The following is a 19,797-nucleotide window of genomic DNA, read 5'->3' on the forward strand; positions in this document are numbered from 1 at the left end:
CTTTCCATGACTTGGGTAAGAGAGAGCCCTGAGATCCTTTTTTTTTTTTTTTGCGGTACGCGGGCCTCTCACTGTTGTGGCCTCTCCCGTTGCGGAGCACAGGCTCCGGACGCACAGGCTCAGCGGCCATGGCTCACAGGCCCAGCCACTCTGCGGCATGTAGGATCCTCCCGGACCGGGGCACGAACCCGTGTCCCCTGCACCAGCAGGCGGACTCTCAACCACTGCGCCACCAGGGAAGCCCTGAAATCCATTTTTCGAGGGACCTAGGAGCTAGTCTGTCCTGCTTTGGATCCCTGCACTAAAGATCCCCAAATAAGTTACCCCTTTGGTAGTACAGGGCAGGTGGAGCCCAAAGGCAGTTCCTTTGCCCCAAGCGCACTAAGCAAGGGTAAGGCTGGAGGGAAGCTGAGCCCTCTCCCATCTGTGCGTTGACAGTACCAGGTGGTCACTCATAACAAGAATGGCTTCAAACCGGGCATGAAGTTGGAAGGCATTGACCCTCAGCACCCAAGCATGTACTTCATCCTCACCGTGGCTGAGGTGAGCTGAGGCTGGCACCCCCATCCTGGTGATGCCTCTCAGGATGGCTTGAAGGAGCCAGCCAGGGGCACGGAGGGCCCGGGCTCAGATGAGGGGGGCACTGCACTGCCCTCAGAAAGGAGAGGGGAATGCGCAGAAAGCTAAAAATCGAACAAAAAGCAGGCGAAGGGTCGGGGTGGTGAAATTACTGAGGAGGTGTGCTCCTGAGGGCGGGGATGGTGGCGTGAGTCCAACAAGGCCCTTGTCCTTTTAGGAGCTCACAGTTGTGTGGGAATCAGCCAGATAAACAGCCACAGCCCACAGGGATGATGACAGATGTGAGCAGGGGGGCACTGAGGGGACAGGAGCGGCTTCAGAGAGGAAGGGCCTCCATTGCTGAGTCTTGAGAGATGAGTTGTGAATGGATAGGATGTTCCAGGCACAAGAGGCAAAGCGAGCAGAAGCACTGGGGCGTGGAATGCCACGTTCAAGGGCGCCATGCTCAAGGAGCCGCCATCAGCTTGCTGAGGTCTGAGCAGTGAGAGAAGGTAGCAGAAGGAAAGGTCCCCGGGGGCCCTGAGCAGGCCTGAGCCTTGGTCACTGCCCTTGGGATTCTCTCCAGGGTTCAAAGGGACCAGAGAGTGCCTTAGAATCTACCTGTCTTGTGCCCAGAGCTCAGGGCTCATGAGTATGTGAACCATCCTCATTGCAGGATGGGAGGGTGTGGGGCAAAGTGCAGGATGCAGGGAAACCTGGGGGTGAGGAGGGGTGGAGTGGGGAACCTGCTAGCACCAGAGCCCCTGAGACGCCAGGCTGGGCCAGGAGAGGTGAGGGAAGGGGAGTGCAGCAACTGCTTCCCTCCCTCCCCCTCATGGGGCCAGGTGTGTGGCTATCGCCTACGTCTGCACTTCGATGGGTATTCGGAGTGCCACGACTTCTGGATCAACGCCAGTTCCCCTGACATTCATCCCGCTGGCTGGTTCGAGAAGACGGGACACAAGCTGCAACCCCCCAAAGGTAAGGCCTAGCTGGGTTGGTCCCAGTGAGGCAGTGAGCCTCCCAGACCTGCCCCCACCCCTTCCTGGTGGTACCTCCTTCCCTGTTCCCATTGCACAGCCAGCCTCTCTGCATCTCACCCTGCTATGCCTCGGCCCCAGGGCTTCTGCTTTGCCCTTGTCCTTTGAGCAGATGTCCACCCAGGTTGTGTCCTGCTTCGGCAGGGGTTCCCTGGGCAGGTTCTCGAGGCTTGTGGGGTCCTCAGGCCTGCCTGATTCTGCTGCTTCAGCGTGGGGTGCGCACGCCATGGCCCAGCCTCTGTCTGCACGGCGCTCTGTTCTTCCCCCCGAGGGGCCTAGGTTACAAGGAGGAGGAGTTCAGCTGGAGCCATTACCTGCGCAGCACAAGAACCCAGGCTGCCCCCAAGCACCTGTTTGTGAACCAGAGCCACGTGAGTGCCCCTGAGCGAGCGGACATGTGCCTCCCAGGATAGAGTCACTGCAGCCGGCCAGGCTCTCTGACTCAGCAGACAAGCACTCATCTACTGGTGCCCCCAGCTGGGCTCTGGACCTCACCAAATGGGAGGGGCCCACTGGGCAGGCCCAGGGCCAGAGGAGGAAGCTGATGACGGGGTTCCCCCAGTTTCCTCCCTCCTCCGTACCGCTGAAATCCTCTCCTCCGCACATCCCCCTCCGAGCCTGGGCACTGAGGTGTCATTCTTCTTTTTGGCTTGGGTTTCTCTGCAGTTCTTGGTGTCAGGTCCAGGCCTCTATTCTGGGAGTGGCTTTTTCCTTCCTTTTGACCAACACTGAGGCTTTCCCATTTGGTTCCAACACTCACCCCTTTGTCTTTCTCTCTGTTCAAGGCAGCCAGCAACTTTATCCCGCAGCTAAAATATCTCCTAATCCCAAGCAAAAGGTTTGAGAGATATATAGGGAACTCCCAGTACAACTGTTACCATATGGAAAGCCCATGGTCCCCATGGGCCAGGGGCTGTACCATGCTGTCCAGGAATGGGCAGGTACCCCCAGCCCCAGTCCAGCCCCAGAGATCATACTTAGAGGTTCCCATGTGACCGGTGGGCTTCTACCAGCTATTGTGACGGGGGATGCAGATTTTTAAATCAAGCTGTTTTAAGTCCTGTCCCCATCATTGACCAGCTTTGTGGTCCTGGGCAAGTCACTTAATTTATAAAATGGGGGTGATAATACCCATCTCCCTAGGGCTGTGGTAAAGATTGAGGGAGGTGATGGTTTTTGGAGTTCATGCCCGACACGTGGCAGGTGCCTCCCTGCCCTCCCTCCCCGCTCCCTGCCTCACATGTCAACTCCTCTTTCTCGGCCACCCCACTGTGGACCCACCTGCCTCAGCCCAAGCTGGACCAGGCTTGTCTGGGGAAGGGGAGGCTTGTGCTCAGCCTGGCAGACTCTTTGGGTGAGTGTGTAGCCTCATGTTAGTCAGTCATCTTCTGCCACAGTGAGGCTTCCTCTGAGAGTCCCTTGGAGGCCAGAAATTCCTGACTGGCTCAGGGCTGGGGTTTATGATTCTTCCCTGGAGGGACCCTCTTTCTCAGCCTCTTTCTCCCACCCTCCTCCCTGCCCACCCGCCAGGCACGACCCCCAGGGAACCTACTCCTCTTCCTTTGCCGGTGGGTCCTGGGCCAGCACAAGCCAGCCTGGGCCTGGCCGTGGCAGCCCCTCTTCTTGCCCCCAGAGTCCCCCACCCCTGGGCTTCCAGGTGGGCATGAAGCTGGAGGCCGTGGACCGCATGAACCCATCCCTCATCTGTGTGGCCAGTGTGACTGACGTGGTGGACAGCCGCTTCCTGGTGCACTTTGACAACTGGGATGACACTTATGACTACTGGTAGTTGGAGGACCCAGACTTGGCCCTGGGGGGTGGGGACGGGGATGGGGAGGGGATGGCGGGAGCGGGAGGCTTCACGTAGACCCAGCCCAGCCCTGACATATTGCTCGGGGGACAATTGACTGCCCTGTGGATTTGATCTACATCATTTATTAATATGATGGCAATTAAATATTTCATCTAAAAGTACCAAGGTTAAGACGAGAAAACCCCTGTGACCCATGATTGTCCCTGAGATATTAAGGTTCTGTTAGAGTTTTTAGTTACTGTTGGAATTTTCTGACTCTCTCACCTCATCTGTCTCACACTCATTCAGAAGTAACATGAGGGTGTGCCCTGTCGCCATGATCTCATAGGACAGCAGACTTAGGACCTCAAAGTTTCATCTGGGACAGTGAATAATTCTTTTTTTTAAAATTTAATTTTATTTATTTTTTATACAGCAGGTTCTTATTAATCATCCATTTTATACATATTAGTGTATACATGTCAATCCCAATCTCCCAATTCATCCCACCACCACCACCACCACCACTTTCCCCCCTTGGTGTCCATACATTTGTTCTCTACATCTGTGTCTCTATTTCTGTCCTGCAAACCGGTTCATCTGTACCATTTTTCTAGGTTCCACACATATATGCGTGAATATACGATATTTGTTTTTCTCTTTCTGATTTACTTCACTCTGTATGACAGTCTCTAGATCCATCCACGTCTCTACAGATGACCCAACTTTGCTCCTTTTTATGGCTGAGTAATATTCCATTGTATATATGTGCCACATCATCTTTATCCCTTCGTCTGTCGGTGGACATTTAGGTTGCTTTCATGACCTGGCTATTGTAAATAGTGCTGCAATGAACATTGGAGTGCATGTGTCTTTTTGAATTATGGTTTTCTCTGGGTATATGCCCAGTAGTGGGATTGCTGGATCATATGGTAATTCTATTTTTAGTTTTTTAAGGACCCTCCATACTGTTCTCCATAGTGGCTGTATTAATTTACATTCCCAGCAACAGTGCAAGAGGGTTCCCTTTTCTCCACACCCTCTCCAGCATTTGTTGTTTGTAGATTTTCTGATGATGCCCATTCTAACTGGTGTGAGGTGATACCTCGTTGTAGCTGTGATTTTCATTTCTCTAATAATTATGATGCTGAGCAGCTTTTCATGTGCTTCTTGGCCATCTGTATGTCTTCTTTAGAGAAATGTCTGTTTAGGTCTTCTGCCCGTTTTTGGATTGGGTTGTTTGTTTTTTTAATATTGAGCTGCATGAGCTGTTTATATATTTTGGATATAAATCCTTTGTCCATTGATTCATTTGCAAATATTTTCTCCCATTCTGAGGGTTGTCTTTTTATCTTGTTTGTAGTTTCCTTTGCTTTGCAAAAATTTTTAAGTTTCATTAGGTCCCATTTGTTTATTTTTGTTTTTATTTCCATTACTCTAGGAGGTGGATCAAAAAAGATCTTGCTGTGATTTATGTCAAAGAGTGTTCTTCCTATGTTTTCTCTAAGAGTTTTATAGTGTCCGGTCTTACATTTAGGTCTCTAATCCATTTTGAGTTTATTTTTGTGTATGGTGTTAGGGAGTGTTCTAATTTCATTCTTTTACATGTAGCTGTCCAGTTTTCCCAGCACCACTTATTGAAGAGACTGTCTTTTCTCCGTTGTATATCCTTGCCTCCTTTGTCCTAGATTAGTTGACAATAGGTGCGTGGGTTTGTCTCTGGGCTTTCTATCCTGTTCCATCGATCTATATTTCTGTTTTTGTGCCAGTACCATATTGTCTTGATGACTGTAGCTTTGTAGTATAGTCTGAAGTCAGGGAGTCTGATTCCTCCAGCTCCGTTTTTTTCCCTCAAGACTGCTTTGGCTATTCAGGGTCATTTGTGTCTCCATACAAATTTTAAAACTTTTTGTTCTAGTTCTGTAAAAAATGCCACTGGTAATTTGATAAGGATTGCATTGAATCTGTAGATTGCTTTGGGTAGTAGAGTCATTTTCGCAAGATTGATTCTTGGGACAGTGAATAATTCTTGCATTTCAGGTGTGATCCCAGCAGCCCGTACATCCACCCGGTGGGCTGGTGCCAGAAGCAAGGAAAGCCCCTCACCCCTCCACAAGGTGACCCTGCAGCCTGAGCCAAGCCCCCCTCTCCCTGGTCCCTTACCAGTATCTCATTAGCTGGGTCTTTAGGGGGCAGGGTGAGGGGACAGATGTGGCCTGGAGCCTTAGCTTCTTTGCCTGGGAGTTGAGAACCCTCTGATCTTAGGAGAGGCCTGTCAAACCCTGACTCTGTTAAGGTTGAAGGGAAGAAAGTTAGTTGACCCCCCTTCAGCAAGGGAACAGGAGTCCAGAGCAAAGAAAGTGTATCCTTCCCTGTCGGGGTGTTACGCTGGCCCACATGCAGTAGGGGTTCAGATGGGACCGGGGCTGGAGCAACAGAGCCGAGGAGAGGGCTAGGGGCCAGGGTTCCCAGAAAGCCCTGTGAACTGTGAGGTGGTGTGCTTGCTTCTGCCTGGCACCCCTCTGCCTCAGGAGCCCCCTGCAAGGAGCAGGCTGTGGTGATGCCAGGGGACTTCTCTCCATGGGCCTTTGTCCTTTCCATGCCCCTGGTCCTGCTTGGAGGGGAGAGCTCCCCCAGTACACCTGGGTGCCTGGACATTGTGCTCATCCTCTCCTCCAGACTACCCAGACCCTGACAGCTTCTGTTGGGAGAAATATCTGGAAGAAACTGGGACCTCTGCTGTGCCCGCCTGGGCCTTCAAGGTGGTGAGTCATCTCTCCCCGCCCTGAGCTGAGCTCGGGAAGGCGAGGAGCCCTCGGCCAGCCAGGATGGGGCCCTGGCCTCCCCCTTTGGCTGTGGTTTCCCCAGGCACAGCACCTGGGCTCCCCTCTTGGGGATTCAGCTCTGCTGAGATGGGCCTTGGCCTGAAGGCCGCTGTCCCCCTGCAGCGACCCCCGCACAGCTTCCTGGTCAACATGAAACTGGAGGCCGTGGACCGCAGGAACCCAGCCCTAATTCGTGTGGCCAGCGTGGAGGATGTGGAGGACCATCGGATAAAGGTGGCTCTGGGCGCCTCGGGCTGGGAGAGTGGACAGGCCAGTTGGGCAGGACTTCTGTAGGCTGAGTTGAGGTCAAGGGCATGGCATGAGCCAGACTTGAGGGAGGCTGTGCGTTGCAGGGAAGGGAGCTCTAAACTTGAGGCCGAAGATCTTGGGTCTCAGCCTGGCCTCATCTGTGACTTACTTTTGTGAGTCTGGACAAGTCACATCCCCTCTCTGAGCCTATAAAATGGGCCTAATAATCCTTGTCCTATCCAAGGGTTGATGGGAGATGCCACTAACTTAAAGGGTGAAACCCTTGGCAAGTGTGGTGGCCAAGACAGATTCCTGTGGGGTTGGCCCCTTGGTTCTTCCAATCCAGGATCTTGCTTCTGACAGGCCCCAGGGATGGGGAGAGCCTCCTGGAGCCTGGAGGACCTCCCGGCTGACCTGGGCTCCACGAGGAACACCTGACCTCCAAGGGCCTTTCCTCCCCAGCTCCACTTTGATGGCTGGAGTCACACCTATGACTTCTGGATCGATGCCGATCACCCTGACATCCACCCCGCGGGCTGGTGCTCCAAGACAGGGCATCCCCTGCAGCCTCCTCTCCGTGTGTACCCCTAGGGCCCTCTGACCCTCTCCTCCTGATGTCCGGCCCTGCCCCCGAGCTCTGGCACCCCTCTCCCTTCTATAGCATGCCCACAGTGAGCTCTGGGGTCCCTCATCCTCCCTACCCTGGGGGTCTCTGCTACACATAGCAGTGCTTCTGGCCTCCCCAGTTTGCTGGGTTTGGAGCCTGGAGGTGTGGAGGGCCAAGCTCACTTGGGAGCATATGCTTAGGAGGTAGTTGTACCCCTGGGGAGTTCTCTCAGCGAGTAGCAGAGCCACACAGAGCATGCGCTGTGTTTGCTAAGGCAGTGTGGCTCCCTAAATCAAATCCTGGTCCCCTCAGCAGGCAGGGGTTAGAGGTCACCCACATCTGTTTCACATGTGGTGTTGATTCTTCTTGATTGTTCTCTGCACGTGGGCAGAGCCTAAAAAACGTCACCAAAGTCTTGGGGGTAAAACTGAGAAACAAGAGTACCATGAAAATCTGCCTGATGTGGCTTCCGGGGGCAGCTGTGCCCACACCGGCTCTGAGTTGATCTCCCCAAGGGTTCTCCTCCTTTCAGAGAGTATGGCCTGCAGGTTTCCACAAAGTATATGAGAGACAAGCCCTCATTCCCCCAAGAGGGGCTGACATCCATATCCATCCAGGAAGTGGTGTCCCAGCCTGGTTCAGGGCCCCTTGTACCTGGGGAACTGGTTCCTAGTGCTGCCTTCCCTGCCCTGCATGACTCCTCTCCCAGCCCCGCCCCCACCGCCAGGGCCCTGTGCTGACCCTTTTCTTCCTGCCCCTCCAGGACCCAGAGAGCCCAGCTCTGCCTCCCCTGGGGGCTGTCCCCCTCTCAGCTGTCGAAGCCTGCCACAGACCAGGACCTCCAAGTACAGCTTTCACCACCGGTGAGCGAAGGGCTCCTGCTAAGAGACCCTCGGGCATTGTTGCTCAGAGAGGGTCTGTTTTATACCCACTACGGGTGGCCGACCAGGGCCCACCCAGCCGCTCTCCTACTGGGGCCAGGGTTGGGAAGAGCTAAGTGGGAACAATCAGATTCAGCCCATCTTAAGCCTTCTTCTTCTCCAGAAAGTGCCCCACTCCTGGTTGTGATGGCTCTGGCCACGTCACAGGCAAGTTCACAGCCCACCACTGCCTCTCGGGCTGCCCACTGGCCGAGAGGAACCAGAGCCGGCTGAAGGCAGAGCTGTCCGACACGGAGGCCTTGGCCCGTAAGAGGAACCTCTCGGGCTTCTCCCTAAGGAAGAAGCCTCGCCATCACAGCCGGTGCGGAGGGCAAGGGTGCAGGGCCTCGAGTCCTCCTGGGCCAGGCCAGGCCCTGATTCCCTGCCACGGACCTGGTCCCTCTCTCTCCAGGATCGGACGCCCTCCAAAGTATCAGAAGCTCCCACAGGAAGATTTCCCGAGTGAGTCCTGGGTCATTTATTCCTGTGTCCTCCACCGCGTTCACAATGAGTACTTAGTAATTGGTGGGAGGAGTCACCAGGGGTGCCCAGGGCTGGAGAAGCTGGCAGGCAGGCCACCTCTGCATTCGAGATACTTGGGGATACAGAGCAGTGGCAAGACCACAGGGTAGGGCCTTGAGCGACCTCAGATTCCAGCCCCTTTTCATCCCTGGTTTTGCTGTGATTTTCCAGGAAAGGCACAGAGCCTCTCTGGACTTCTGGTTCACTGTGAGGTGGGATGATGCCTCCAGCTCTGCTTTTCTCAATCTAGGCTTCCAGGGAGGGAGGCCATGGCTGTCACTTTCTAGCTGTGTGGCCTTGAGCAACTTAGTTAACATCTCTGAGCTTCAGTTTCCTCATTTGAAAACATGAATAGTATCTGCCTTTCCGGTGTCAATTACCTGAAATAATAATGGCTACTTTGCTATTTATTGAGCACCTACTATGGGCCCTGCACCGTTTCAGATGCTTTACCTATACCGTTGCTGACTCTCACAAGTGGTCTGTAACATAGATGTCATTCTCTGCTGAGAGAAGAGGAGTGAGAGGTTGGTAGAGTGAGGTCATTTGCCCAAGGTCATTCGCCTCATAAGGGGCTGAGCTGGGCTTCAGACTCGGGTCTGACTTCTCCTGCTATCGCTGCTGGTACAACAGATGTAAATTATCTGACCTACACGTCAGTTCGCTTTTCCACCTCCTTTGTCTTAGCTTGGCGGCAACAGCCAAGTACCACAGACTGGGTGGCTTCAACAGAAGTGTACTTTCTCACACTTCTGGAGGCTGGAGGTCCAAGCTCAAAGGATCAACAGGTTTGGTTTCTTCTGAGGCCTCTCTCCTTGGCGTACAGACAGCCACCTTCCTGCTTGTGTCCCTCATGGTCTTTGCTCTATGCCTGTGTGCCCCCAGGGTCTCTCCATGTCTCCAAAATTCCTTTTCTTATAAGGATACCAGACAGATTGGATTAGGGTCCACCTTATCAGCCTCATTTTAACTTAATCACCTCTTTAAAGGCCCTTTCTCCAAATACAGTCGCATTCTGAGGTACTGGAGATTAGAGCTTTAACATATCAATTTTAAGGGGCATGGCACACAGCTCAGCCCACGGCTCCAAGGGGAGGGACAAGGTGACCGAGCCCTCCACTGCATGATGAATTCATCTGTATCTTCAGCCACTGGCATAGGTCCTGATACACAGCAGTGATGCTGGGGATCTTGTTTCAGTTGAGTTGAATGCGCATCATTTTTTTTGTTAGATAGATAATTTTTTGGGCCACGCCTGGGGGCACACGGGATCTTAGTTCCTCGACGAGGGATCGAACCTGGACCCCTTGCAGTGGAAGCACAGAGTCCTAACCACTGGACCGCCAGGGAAGTCCCTGAATGCACATCACTTTAAGGCAAGAAGAGACCTTGAGAAATCACCTGGATCAATGCACAATTTCTGGGCAGGACCCAGACTATTCCAGTTCTTCAGGAACAGTCTCTGTAACCCAGGCAGTATTAGCACAGAGATTTAAAGCACAACCTCAAGGCAGACTGCCTTTTACATGCTGTGAGATCTTGAGCAGGTCAAGCCACCTCTCTGAGCCTCAGCTTCCTCATCTGTAAAATGCTAATAATAATAGTGCCAATCTTAAAAGGTGGTGAGAGGCTTAAATGAGGTGGTCCATGTGAAGTGCTTGATAAACTGCAGGAATTATTAGTCCTGATGTCTTGCCTGACTCCCTCTTTTTTTTTTTTTTTTTTTGCGGTACACGGGCCTCTCACTGTTGTGGCCTCTCCCGTTTCCACCAGCTGGCTCTCCCAGAGGGGACACTTGTCACTCTGGATTTCGTTCTGGAGGAGACTTCTCACGCATCCGTGGGTAGACCTCCTCCCTGTGGGTTTGCTGGGAAACAGCTCCCTGGGGGAGACTGCCTGGAGAGGACAGGCCTCAGCTGTGCTCACTCTGTTCACAGGGCCATTCACGCCCCATGAGTGTCAGCTGTTGGAAAGAATGAGGAAACCGCAGTGATTTCCTTCCCCAAGCAGTTTATTTACAGATGGAGAAACTGAGGCCCATGTTAAATGACCTGCCCAGGACTAAAGAGCAAGTTAGTAAGGAACTAACCCCATTTCCTGATTCTGAGTCCAGTTTGTGTTTTCTATTATACTGCATTACCCCCACTGCCCCCCTGCCACTGTGGTTCCCCTGCCTTTCCGCAGTGCCTATTCAGCACACCGTTATTAACCTCCAATAATAATAGTGCTATAGACTGAACGTTTGTATCCCCCCCAAATTCATATGTTGAAACCTAATCCCCAGTGTCATAGTATTTGGGGTGGGGCCTTTGGGAGGTGATTAGGTCATGAGGAAGGAGCCCTTGAGAATGGGATTAGTGCCCTTATAAGAGACCCCTTGCCCCTTCTGCCATGTGAAGACACAGTGAGAAGATGGCAGCCTGTGGGTCAGGAAGCAGACCTTCACCAGATATCGAATCTTTTGGTGCCTTGATCTGGGACTTCCAGCCTGTACCGTGAGGAATACATTTCTGTTGCTCTTAAGCCAAAAAAAAAAAAAAAAAAAGGAACAAGAGGAGCTGTTTCTGACCTGCAGCTAGATGTTTTGCAGTTAGATAAGATATCACGGGTGCCTGCAAAAGCTTCTGTCCTGTGCTCTGGGGAAGAAAGATAAGGAGCAGCACAGCTCCCAGATTCCTCGCCAGCGCCAGCGTACATGGAGCACCAGACACAGGGCTTCAAAGAGGGACACCTGGGTGGACAGGAGGCCAGCCCTGAGGGCAGGTAGATGAAGCGCTGGTGGCAGTAGCTGTCACGGGAGATCCAGGGTGCACCCCAAACGGGTTTGGGCTGATGAGCAGAGAGGCAGCAGGCGGGCCGAGTTACAGAAGAACAGTCAGTGGGGCTGGAAACAGGATCCCAGAGGCTCTGAGGATGATTGTGAGGTGCAAGGAGTCAGTGTGAAAGGCTGAAGTGAAGAGGAGGGATGCAAGGACAATGTGATGAGCATGGTGGGCCTGCAAGAGGAGGGCAGTGGGGTACCGCGTTCACGGGAGTCTAGAATTACCACCTGAACAGGATAGAGCCAGCTGTCTTGGATTCTGGGCAGAGGCAGTGCAAGCCCCATGGGACAGTGGCCATGTGGCCCATCCAAGGCAGGTAAGGTGGGTAGGGGCCAGGTTTGCCAGAGTGGCCAGAAGTAGATGAAGTCCAAGCAGACAGCCACCAAGCCTGGCCAAAGAGGAAGCCAGGTAGAACAGGGTCACTCACCAAATCGAAGAGCCGCTTGGAGGCTGGAGTCGGGAGCCAGGGGTTCCAAGTACAGATCAGGAAGCAGAGGGACAGGCAGCATGGCGAGTGGGTCAGGGGTCACCCCAGATGTGCCTGAGTAGACCAGGGTCTGGTACACAGAGAATAAACTAGACCCGGCTGGGGACGTAGTGGGGAGGAGTGGAGCTCGAGACAGAGGCAGCGGGTAGGGGGTGCGTGTCAGACTGGGCAGGCTGATCCTGATTCTCAAACAGGATCCCCCTGAGGCTGCAAGAATGGGGGCCCAAAAGGACTTAGGAAAAGGAGGGCAAGCAGAATGGACTTTTTTTTTGTGGTACGTGGGCCTCTCACTGCTGTGGCCTCTCCCGTTGCGGAGCACAGGCTCCAGACGCACAGGCTCAGAGGCCATGGCTCACGGGCCCAGCCGCTCCGCGGCATGTGGGATCTTCCCGGACCGGGGCACGAACCCGTGTCCCCTGCATCGGCAGGCAGACTCTCAACCACTGCGCCACCAGGAAAGCCCCAGAATGGACTTTTGATGTCCGGGCTGAGGTTGCTTGGATGTTGGGGGCCGTTTTGATACAAGGTATCTAGAGAGTGGTGTTTCTGGGATGCTGCAGCAGATCCAGGAGAGAAGAGCATCCTCGAAGGGCCCAGGGTGATGCAGCCTCAGAAGGATGGGGGTGGGGTCATTCTACACAGTCTGTAACATGCGGAACCCACTTTACCCCAAGGGGCGAGCACTGGATGAGGAGTCAGGAGATCTGGATCACTGCCTTGGCTCTGCAGGGCTGTCCGAAAGGGGCCATGGTCCTGCCCACTCTGCCAGCCAGCCTCTCAGGTGGCCTGGGGATGAGCGGGCTTCGGGGACCAGGTGAGCCTTCGGCCTTGGCCGCCAGCCTCTGCTTCTGCCTCTGCCTCTGCCTTCCAGCACTGACTGCTGACGTCATGCACCAGTCCCTCTTCATGTCAGCCCTGTCGGCCCACCCCGACCGGTCGCTGTCAGCGTGCTGGGAGCAGCACTGCAAGCTCCTGCCAGGAGTGGCGGGCATCTCGGCCTCGACAGTCGCCAAGTGGACCATCAATGAGGTGAGGGCCCCTCCCTCTTCCTCCCCCTCTGCTTTGCCCTCACCGCACCCTGGCAGGAGGGCTCAGGAAAGGCCCCTGTCGGGCAGAGGCCCACACCACTCCTGACTCAACCTCCTGCGGTCCACAGTCCCTCCCAGCTGCTCAGTGGGGGCCTTGGGGGGTTACTGAGGGACTCTCTGATAGGCCCATCCTAGTGCACAGGGAGGAGGGCATGCTGCTAGTCGAGCAGGAGAGACAGGCTCAGGCCTGGGCCTCGGGAGCAAGGGGCCTCACCTCGCTCACCCAGCAGCATAGAGATGCAAGATCCTCTTAGGCTGATAAGAAAAAGCAACACTGCCATAGCCCAGGAGGCACCAAGGCCGGGTAGGCCCGCCTCCTCCCTCCTCTCCCGAGCCCGTCCCCTTGGCAACACGTCTTCTTTGGTTTCCAAGGTCTTCGGCTTTGTTCAGACCCTGACAGGTTGTGAGGACCAAGCACGGCTCTTCAAAGATGAGGTAAGGTGCAAAGCGCAGTGTGGGGACAGAGGAGGGTCACCATCGTTGAGATAGCAGGACGCAGGAGCCCTCCCCAGCACTGCCCCCAGCTAGAGAGGGCCCTCTGTCGTCCCACCTAGGGGGACCAGTCATAGTGACCCACATCTCTGGGAAAAATCTGGTACGCACCATGGCCCAGCTTGGGAACCAAACCCTCTGTTCAGACCATCCTCAGGAAGGAAACCATCCTGGAAACAGGATTCCATTCACAACAAAAATTGTGCTCTCTGCTCGAACTTTTGTTTTCCAAACTTAACTTCCTCGATGGCAGTCAATTAAAGTGTATTTTGACTGGCACAGCTATTGCCATTTACTACAAGGACCCTAACACACACTTAAAATTAAGACCCAAAAGCTTACCAAAGTTGAGAAGCAGTGAGCTGTAGGTGAAAGACCACTAGTTTTGTGGACAGGTGGATTTGAATCCCATTTCTGCTGCTTGGAGCTCTTCCGAGTCTGCATCTTCTCATCCGTGAGATAGAGATGGGGAGTTCCCTGGTGGTCTAGTGGTTAGGATTGGGCGCTTTCACTGTCATGGCCCAGGATCAATCCCTGATTGGAGAACTGAGATCCCATAAGCCATGCAGCATGGCCAAAAAAATAGAGATAAAATGGGTATAATGATGACTGTCTTGCAGGGCCATGTGAGTGCTGGAAATGATGAGTGGATCACTATACCAGAATGTCTAGTGTAACTATATCATCAGCGTCTATATTATTATATACCAATGCTGTAGAGTAATATACAAATCACATCACTGTAGCCACATGCCTGATACAGGGAGAGCTCAATCCATGGTGTTTCTGGCTTTCAATGTGTAGTTGTCCTCAAATAAAGGGCTTTATCATGACTCTCCTAATTCGTAGAGTTTGAAATTGGAAGGGACCTTTCAGTTTGTTTAGGTCTTCCTTCCAAAGAATACACACACACCCCTTAACCCAAGAGAGCATAGTTCCAGCTCCCCATAGATGCCACCTCCAGGTCAGGTGCCCAGGAGAAAGAAGTATATTCCTCTTTCCCTGGAAGAATCTCTTTATCCAGGCCCAACACAGACAGTTTCTTCATTGACCCTTGGGTGGTGGCGCTCCCAAACTCCTCCACTCTGGGTGCTTGCCTTCTGGGTTGATGATCTTATCAGAATGTGTCTATGCCCCGAGTTTCAGATGCCGTCTGACCAACACAGAACACACTGGGCTGCTGCTCCCCTGTATGTCTGATGCTTTTGTTTCTAAAAAGACTTTATTTTTTTTAGAGCAGTTTTAGGTTCAAGGAAAATTGAGAGGAAGTACAGAGTTCCCACGTACCCCCTGCCCCCTACACATGCACAGCCTCCCCCATTATCAGCATCCCCACCAGAGTGGGACCTTTGTTACAACCTATGAACTGACACCTAGATGTTTTGTTTTCTTAATGGAGTTAAAATATGCATGGAGTGAAATGCACACATCTTAAAAGTACAATCCTACAAGTTTTGTGAACTGTATACACCCTGAACCCAATATGTCAATCAAGATATAAAACATTTCCATCATACCAGAAAGTTCTTTCCTGGCCCCTTTCGTCAGCTCTCATAGGCAACCACTGTTCTAATTTCTAGCACCATAAATTAGTTTTACCTGTTCTTGAATTTCATATAAGTGGAATCATACAGCACGTACTCTTTTGCGTTTGTCTCTTTTCAGTGTGATGTTTTGGAGGTTCATCCATGTTATAGTGTACACCAGTAATTAGCTCCTTTTTATTTCTGAGCCGTGCTCTGTTTTGTGAAAATCCCACAGTTCAGTTAGTGGGCATTTGCATTGTTTCCTCCTTCTCCAAATTTGAACACTATGTTTTTGTTGGCAAAACTTAAGTTTGCACTAGCTTTGTTACAGCCACATCACACCAGTTTGGAGTTCATCAAAGTCCCCCAAGTGCCTTTTCTGTCAATTATCTATTATAGTCTAACCAAAATTTCCAGTGTGTTACTTGTACCACTGGGTTTGGTTTTTTTTTTCAGTCTAATGTAAAACTTTACATTTATCCCTATTAAATGTTCTCTCGTTGGTTTCATAGTCTTATCGTTTTAAATCTTGATTCTGTCATCTCTGATATTCATAGGGCTTTCCAGCCTCATACAACTTGTACATTTGAAAACTAAGCTTTCTGTGTCTTCCACCAAGTCTTCACCGCATGTGTTTAATGAGACAGAGCAGAAGCACGTGACACCCATTAGAGATCTTCCTGTAGGTGACAACAGGTCACAAATCAACGCTCTTTGAGTGCAGTGGTTTAGCCAGCTGTGGAATCACCCCAGAGTTTGATCCTTGGGCATCCTCCCCTTTTTAGGAAAAGGTTTATCTCTCCCAGGAACGTCTGCTGTGTATCTCAGTTCAGCATGATCTGTGAAACAAAAAAGCAATGGCAAAAGCGGAGAAGGTGTGCTGGTGGCCCACTGGCATCAAATAGAGTCTCAGGGTGGAGGAGGACCTTTGCAGGGTCTGAGAATTACTTTCTCTGGGATCTGGTCCATGTCATCCATTTCCCCAGGGAGGACCATGCTCCAAGGAATGGGCTTTCTCTGGCTGAACTGATGCTTTCAGGGACATGAGTCAGGATTCTTTCCAGCCAGGACACAGACCATGCATTAGAGGGATGCTTCATGAGTGAGAAATTAGAGCATATCGGATAGATGGTCTTAGGGGTAGTCTGTTCAGTCTGGTGGTTGGCACTGATGGGCCTAAGAAAAGTCTGCCCAGTCCTCCCTTTGTCACCTTTATTGTCGCTTTCATGTAGTTGTTTAATTTACTCGGCAAATAATTATTGAAGTCTGCTGTGTGCCTGGTCCAGCACCATGTGATGAGGGCAAATTCCTTAGTCTTTCTGCCTCAGTTTCCTCACCTGTAAAATGGGGGTAATTAATACTGGTACTGCTTCAGAGGGGTGTTGTGAGAATTAGTAAATCACTTAATATACGAAAAGTGTTTAATAAATAAGTGTTTAATAAATATACGAAAAGTGTTTTTGTGGCCAACAGTGTTGGCCACATAAGAAACACCATAGAAGTGTTTTGTTTGCCATGATTCTTATGGAGGGAGCATAGGAGGGATGATACCTTTTCAAAAAAGGGGTCCCCGTACCCAGAGGAGGGGATTCTTCAAGCCAAATGGTGGGACCAGGAGCCACATGGCCCTCCTGCCCAGAGGCTCCGCAGCCCAGCCAGGCCCACCCGCCGAGAGAAAAGGCCCTTGCGCTCACCATACCCCACCCCTAGCCCCATCTCCCGCCCTGGCTCTCTGCATCTCTTTCCCTCCTCCACAACGGGCTTCTCCCCTCCCTTTCCCTACCCATCTCCCTATCCTGGAGAATTAACAATTATTTGCTTCACCTATTTTTAGATGAAGCAGTTGTTTTGTTTTAAGAAAGGTTATTTTATTTATCTATTTATGGCTGCATTGGGTCTTTGGTGCTGCACGCGGGCTTTCTCTAGTTGCGGCGAGCAGGGGCTGCTCTTCGTTGTGGTGCGTGGGCTTTTCATCACGGTGGCTTCTCTTGTTGTGGAGCACGGGCTCCAGGCTCACGGGCTTCAGTAGTTGTGGCTCATGGGCTTAGTTGCTCCGCGGCATGTGGGATCCTCCCGGACCAGGGCTCGAAGCCATGTCCCCTGCATTGGCAGGCGGATTCTTAACCACTGCGCCACCAGGGAAGTCCCAGATGAAGTAGTTTTAAGTAGATAATGGGCATCATGACATTTCACCCCTGAGTACTTCAGCACGCATCTCTAAAAACTAAAGTCTTTCTCTGCATAACCACAACCTTGTTATCCCACTGAACAAGTGGACAGTAGCTCCTTTATATCACCTAATACCCAGCCTGTATTCAAATTTCCCTGCTTATGCCCAGAGTATCTTTTGCAGTTGGTGTTTTTGAGCCAGGACCCAAGCAAGGTCCACACAGTTGGTTTGGGTTGTTATGTCTCTTAAATATCTTCTATTCTAGAATAGTTTCCTCTCCTTTTTTAAAATTTTTTTTAACTTTTTATTTTTTTGCGACATTGGAAACAGTCTTGGTGAATGTGAACTTCTAGATCTGTCTCACTGGTTCCTCGTGGTGTCGTTTAACTAGGCCCACTCTCCCCTGTGTTGTTGTTTTTTTTTTTTTTTTTTTTGCGGTACACGGGCCTCTCACTGCCGTGGCCTCTCCCGTTGCGGAGCACAGGCTCCGGACGCGCAGGCTCAGCGGCCATGGCTCACGGGCCCAGCCACTCCGTGGCATGTGGGATCTTCCCGGACTGGGGCACGAACCCACGTCCCCTGCATCGGCAGTCAGACTCTCAACCACTGCGCCACCAGGGAAGCCCTCCCCTGTGTTTCTTATAAACTGGATGTCAGGTGCAGAGGTTGGTTAGATTCAGATTTAATCTCTCTTTTTCTCTCTTCCTCTCTTCCTTCCCCGCCCCCCCTCCCTTCTCAAGAATAGCTCACAGGTAACATGGTAGCGCTCAGCCTGCAGCACGTGGGAATGCCCTCGGTGTCTGCTTATTTACTATTCGCAGTGCCAAGATTGTCCCTTATGTGGGGACAGCAACAGCAGGTATTTTGAAGCCGCTGTCAGTGAGGACTCAGAGGACATTATGTAAACACATACTGAAATCCAGACCAGCCAGCAGAAAGAGAGAGAGCTAGAGCGCATGTGCGTGCATGTGTGTGTGTGTGTGTGTGTGTGTGTGTGTGTGTCTGTGTGTGGACGTGGGGAAACCAGTGGATATCTTTCTTTCCTTCTCTCTCCCCATTGCTTCTTCCTGTTTTCCTTCCTCCTCCCCTCCCCCTCCCTCCTGTTTCCCTCCCCCCATCTGTCCTTTACTCCTATTTTCTTTCTCCCTCTCCACTCCCCACGCACACCCCCTCCTTCCCCGTGACCCTCCCCACCTTCTCCGCTTTCCACCTCCCTCCCGCAACTCCTCAGATGATTGACGGCGAGGCCTTCCTTTTGCTGACACAGGCGGACATTGTGAAGATCATGAGTGTCAAGCTGGGCCCAGCCTTGAAGATCTATAACGCCATTCTCATGTTCAAAAACGCCGACGACACCTTAAAGTGACTGGCCCGGGGCCGGTCTCTTAAATATCTCCCTCTGCAGCGGCTGCTTCCTTCCCGGCTTGAGCTCCTCACATCCCATCCGTGCCCCTGCCACCCTCTGTCCCTTATCAGGGGTGGTCCTTCTCTCCGGGGCTGCCTTGTACGAGGTACAGGGAAACAGAGGAGCCCTGGAGAGGATGGAGTCCTAGCCCCCCGAGTCCTAGAGCTCATCGGCCACCGGGCACAGCGGTGAGGGTGAGACTGGGCGGGGCGGGGGGGGTGGCACCACTGATGGAGAAGTTTGAAGGTGCCCCACCCATGGCGGCCCCGCATCTCCAGCGACTTGTTTCATCACCAAAGGGTCTTTCTCTCAGCCGTTAAGAACAGTCTGGTAGAACAGGAGTCCTCCAATCTGAGGCCCTTTTCTCTTTGCCATCTCTCTACGCTCTTGCTTCCTTTCCTCCTATCAGGAAGCGACCCTGCCGAAAATGTATTTATTCAAAAAGACACCTCCCCTCTTTCTGTCTGCTGGTTTTGCTGCCCACATCCTGCTGCCTGGTTTCCTGGGCACAGCCCAGCCAGACCCTGCTGGCTCTTACCCCTTAGATGGGTGAGCCCCAGAGATATGTCTTCATAGGATCCACTGGGAGGCTTTGGCTGCCTTTCTCTTTTTTGCCTGGAAGTGGGGGATTCTGAGCCAGGATGCCTTCTTCAACACGCCCAGTTCTGGACCACATGGTATTTTAGTGTCCCACGCCCCATCCTGTTTCCAGTAGAGTGGGTGGTTAGAACCTGTTTAACTTCTGTAGCAGAGGTTAAGGTTCCACGATGTCCCCCTTATACCCCTTCTGTGTCAAGTGTGGAGAGGAGGCACCCTGGCTGGCTAGGTGGGTGAGGCCAGCCCCAGGATCCATCATATAACCTCGGGCCTTGGGCCAGCAGGGCAGTCCGGCAGGCATGGTGGCTTTCAAAGCTGGGTATAGCATCCTTCTCTGCAGCCATGGGTCTCAGCCAACGTGTTGCCTGGGGGGTAAGGGCCCTATGCCTGCCAGGCCTCCTGCCGTGGGGATGTAGCACTCTGCCTGGCACATACACCCCATGGCATCCCATTCAACCTGTCCCTTAAATGTCTCACTCCTGGGGAGTCTTACAAACACCCCTTGAAGTTGGGAGTTGGGAAGAAGGTGAATTCTATCTTCGAAGTCTCCATGCCCCTTAAGCCTCTCTTACCACTCTCCATCTGTCTTGCACTGCCAGCCAGGTGCCTGCCAGCGCTCTGGGACTTTGACCTTTCTGTCCAAGAGGGGGCCTAGCCTCCACTGAGCCATGGCCAAACCCGCCTCCCAGCCTACAGG

The 19,797-nt window shown here is 52.4% G+C and overlaps 1 protein-coding gene across 2 annotated transcripts in view; it reads left to right on the forward strand.

Moving 5' to 3' along the window:
- L3MBTL1 (L3MBTL histone methyl-lysine binding protein 1) overlaps positions 1-18,464 on the forward strand; it is a gene marked incomplete at both ends in the record, with an annotated part of 29,488 nt that extends 11,024 nt beyond the window's left edge. The window contains 14 exons of one of the 2 annotated variants that reach the window (XM_079718582.1): positions 439-543; positions 1,404-1,539; positions 1,878-1,969; positions 3,232-3,383; positions 5,431-5,507; positions 6,070-6,155; positions 6,339-6,449; positions 6,927-7,041; positions 7,835-7,934; positions 8,116-8,313; positions 8,404-8,453; positions 12,694-12,851; positions 13,283-13,345; positions 18,330-18,464. In XM_079718582.1, coding sequence (XP_079574708.1) covers positions 439-543; positions 1,404-1,539; positions 1,878-1,969; positions 3,232-3,383; positions 5,431-5,507; positions 6,070-6,155; positions 6,339-6,449; positions 6,927-7,041; positions 7,835-7,934; positions 8,116-8,313; positions 8,404-8,453; positions 12,694-12,851; positions 13,283-13,345; positions 18,330-18,464 — 1,578 coding nt within the window. The remainder of the gene's footprint in view (positions 1-438; positions 544-1,403; positions 1,540-1,877; positions 1,970-3,231; positions 3,384-5,430; positions 5,508-6,069; positions 6,156-6,338; positions 6,450-6,926; positions 7,042-7,834; positions 7,935-8,115; positions 8,314-8,403; positions 8,454-12,693; positions 12,852-13,282; positions 13,346-18,329) is intronic. The other variant, XM_079718583.1, reaches the window with a different exon arrangement.
- Between the last annotated feature and the right edge of the window lie 1,333 nt (positions 18,465-19,797).

This window comes from Hyperoodon ampullatus (assembly GCF_949752795.1).
Source record: "Hyperoodon ampullatus genome assembly, chromosome: 14".
Taxonomy (NCBI): Eukaryota; Metazoa; Chordata; class Mammalia; order Artiodactyla; family Ziphiidae; genus Hyperoodon; species Hyperoodon ampullatus.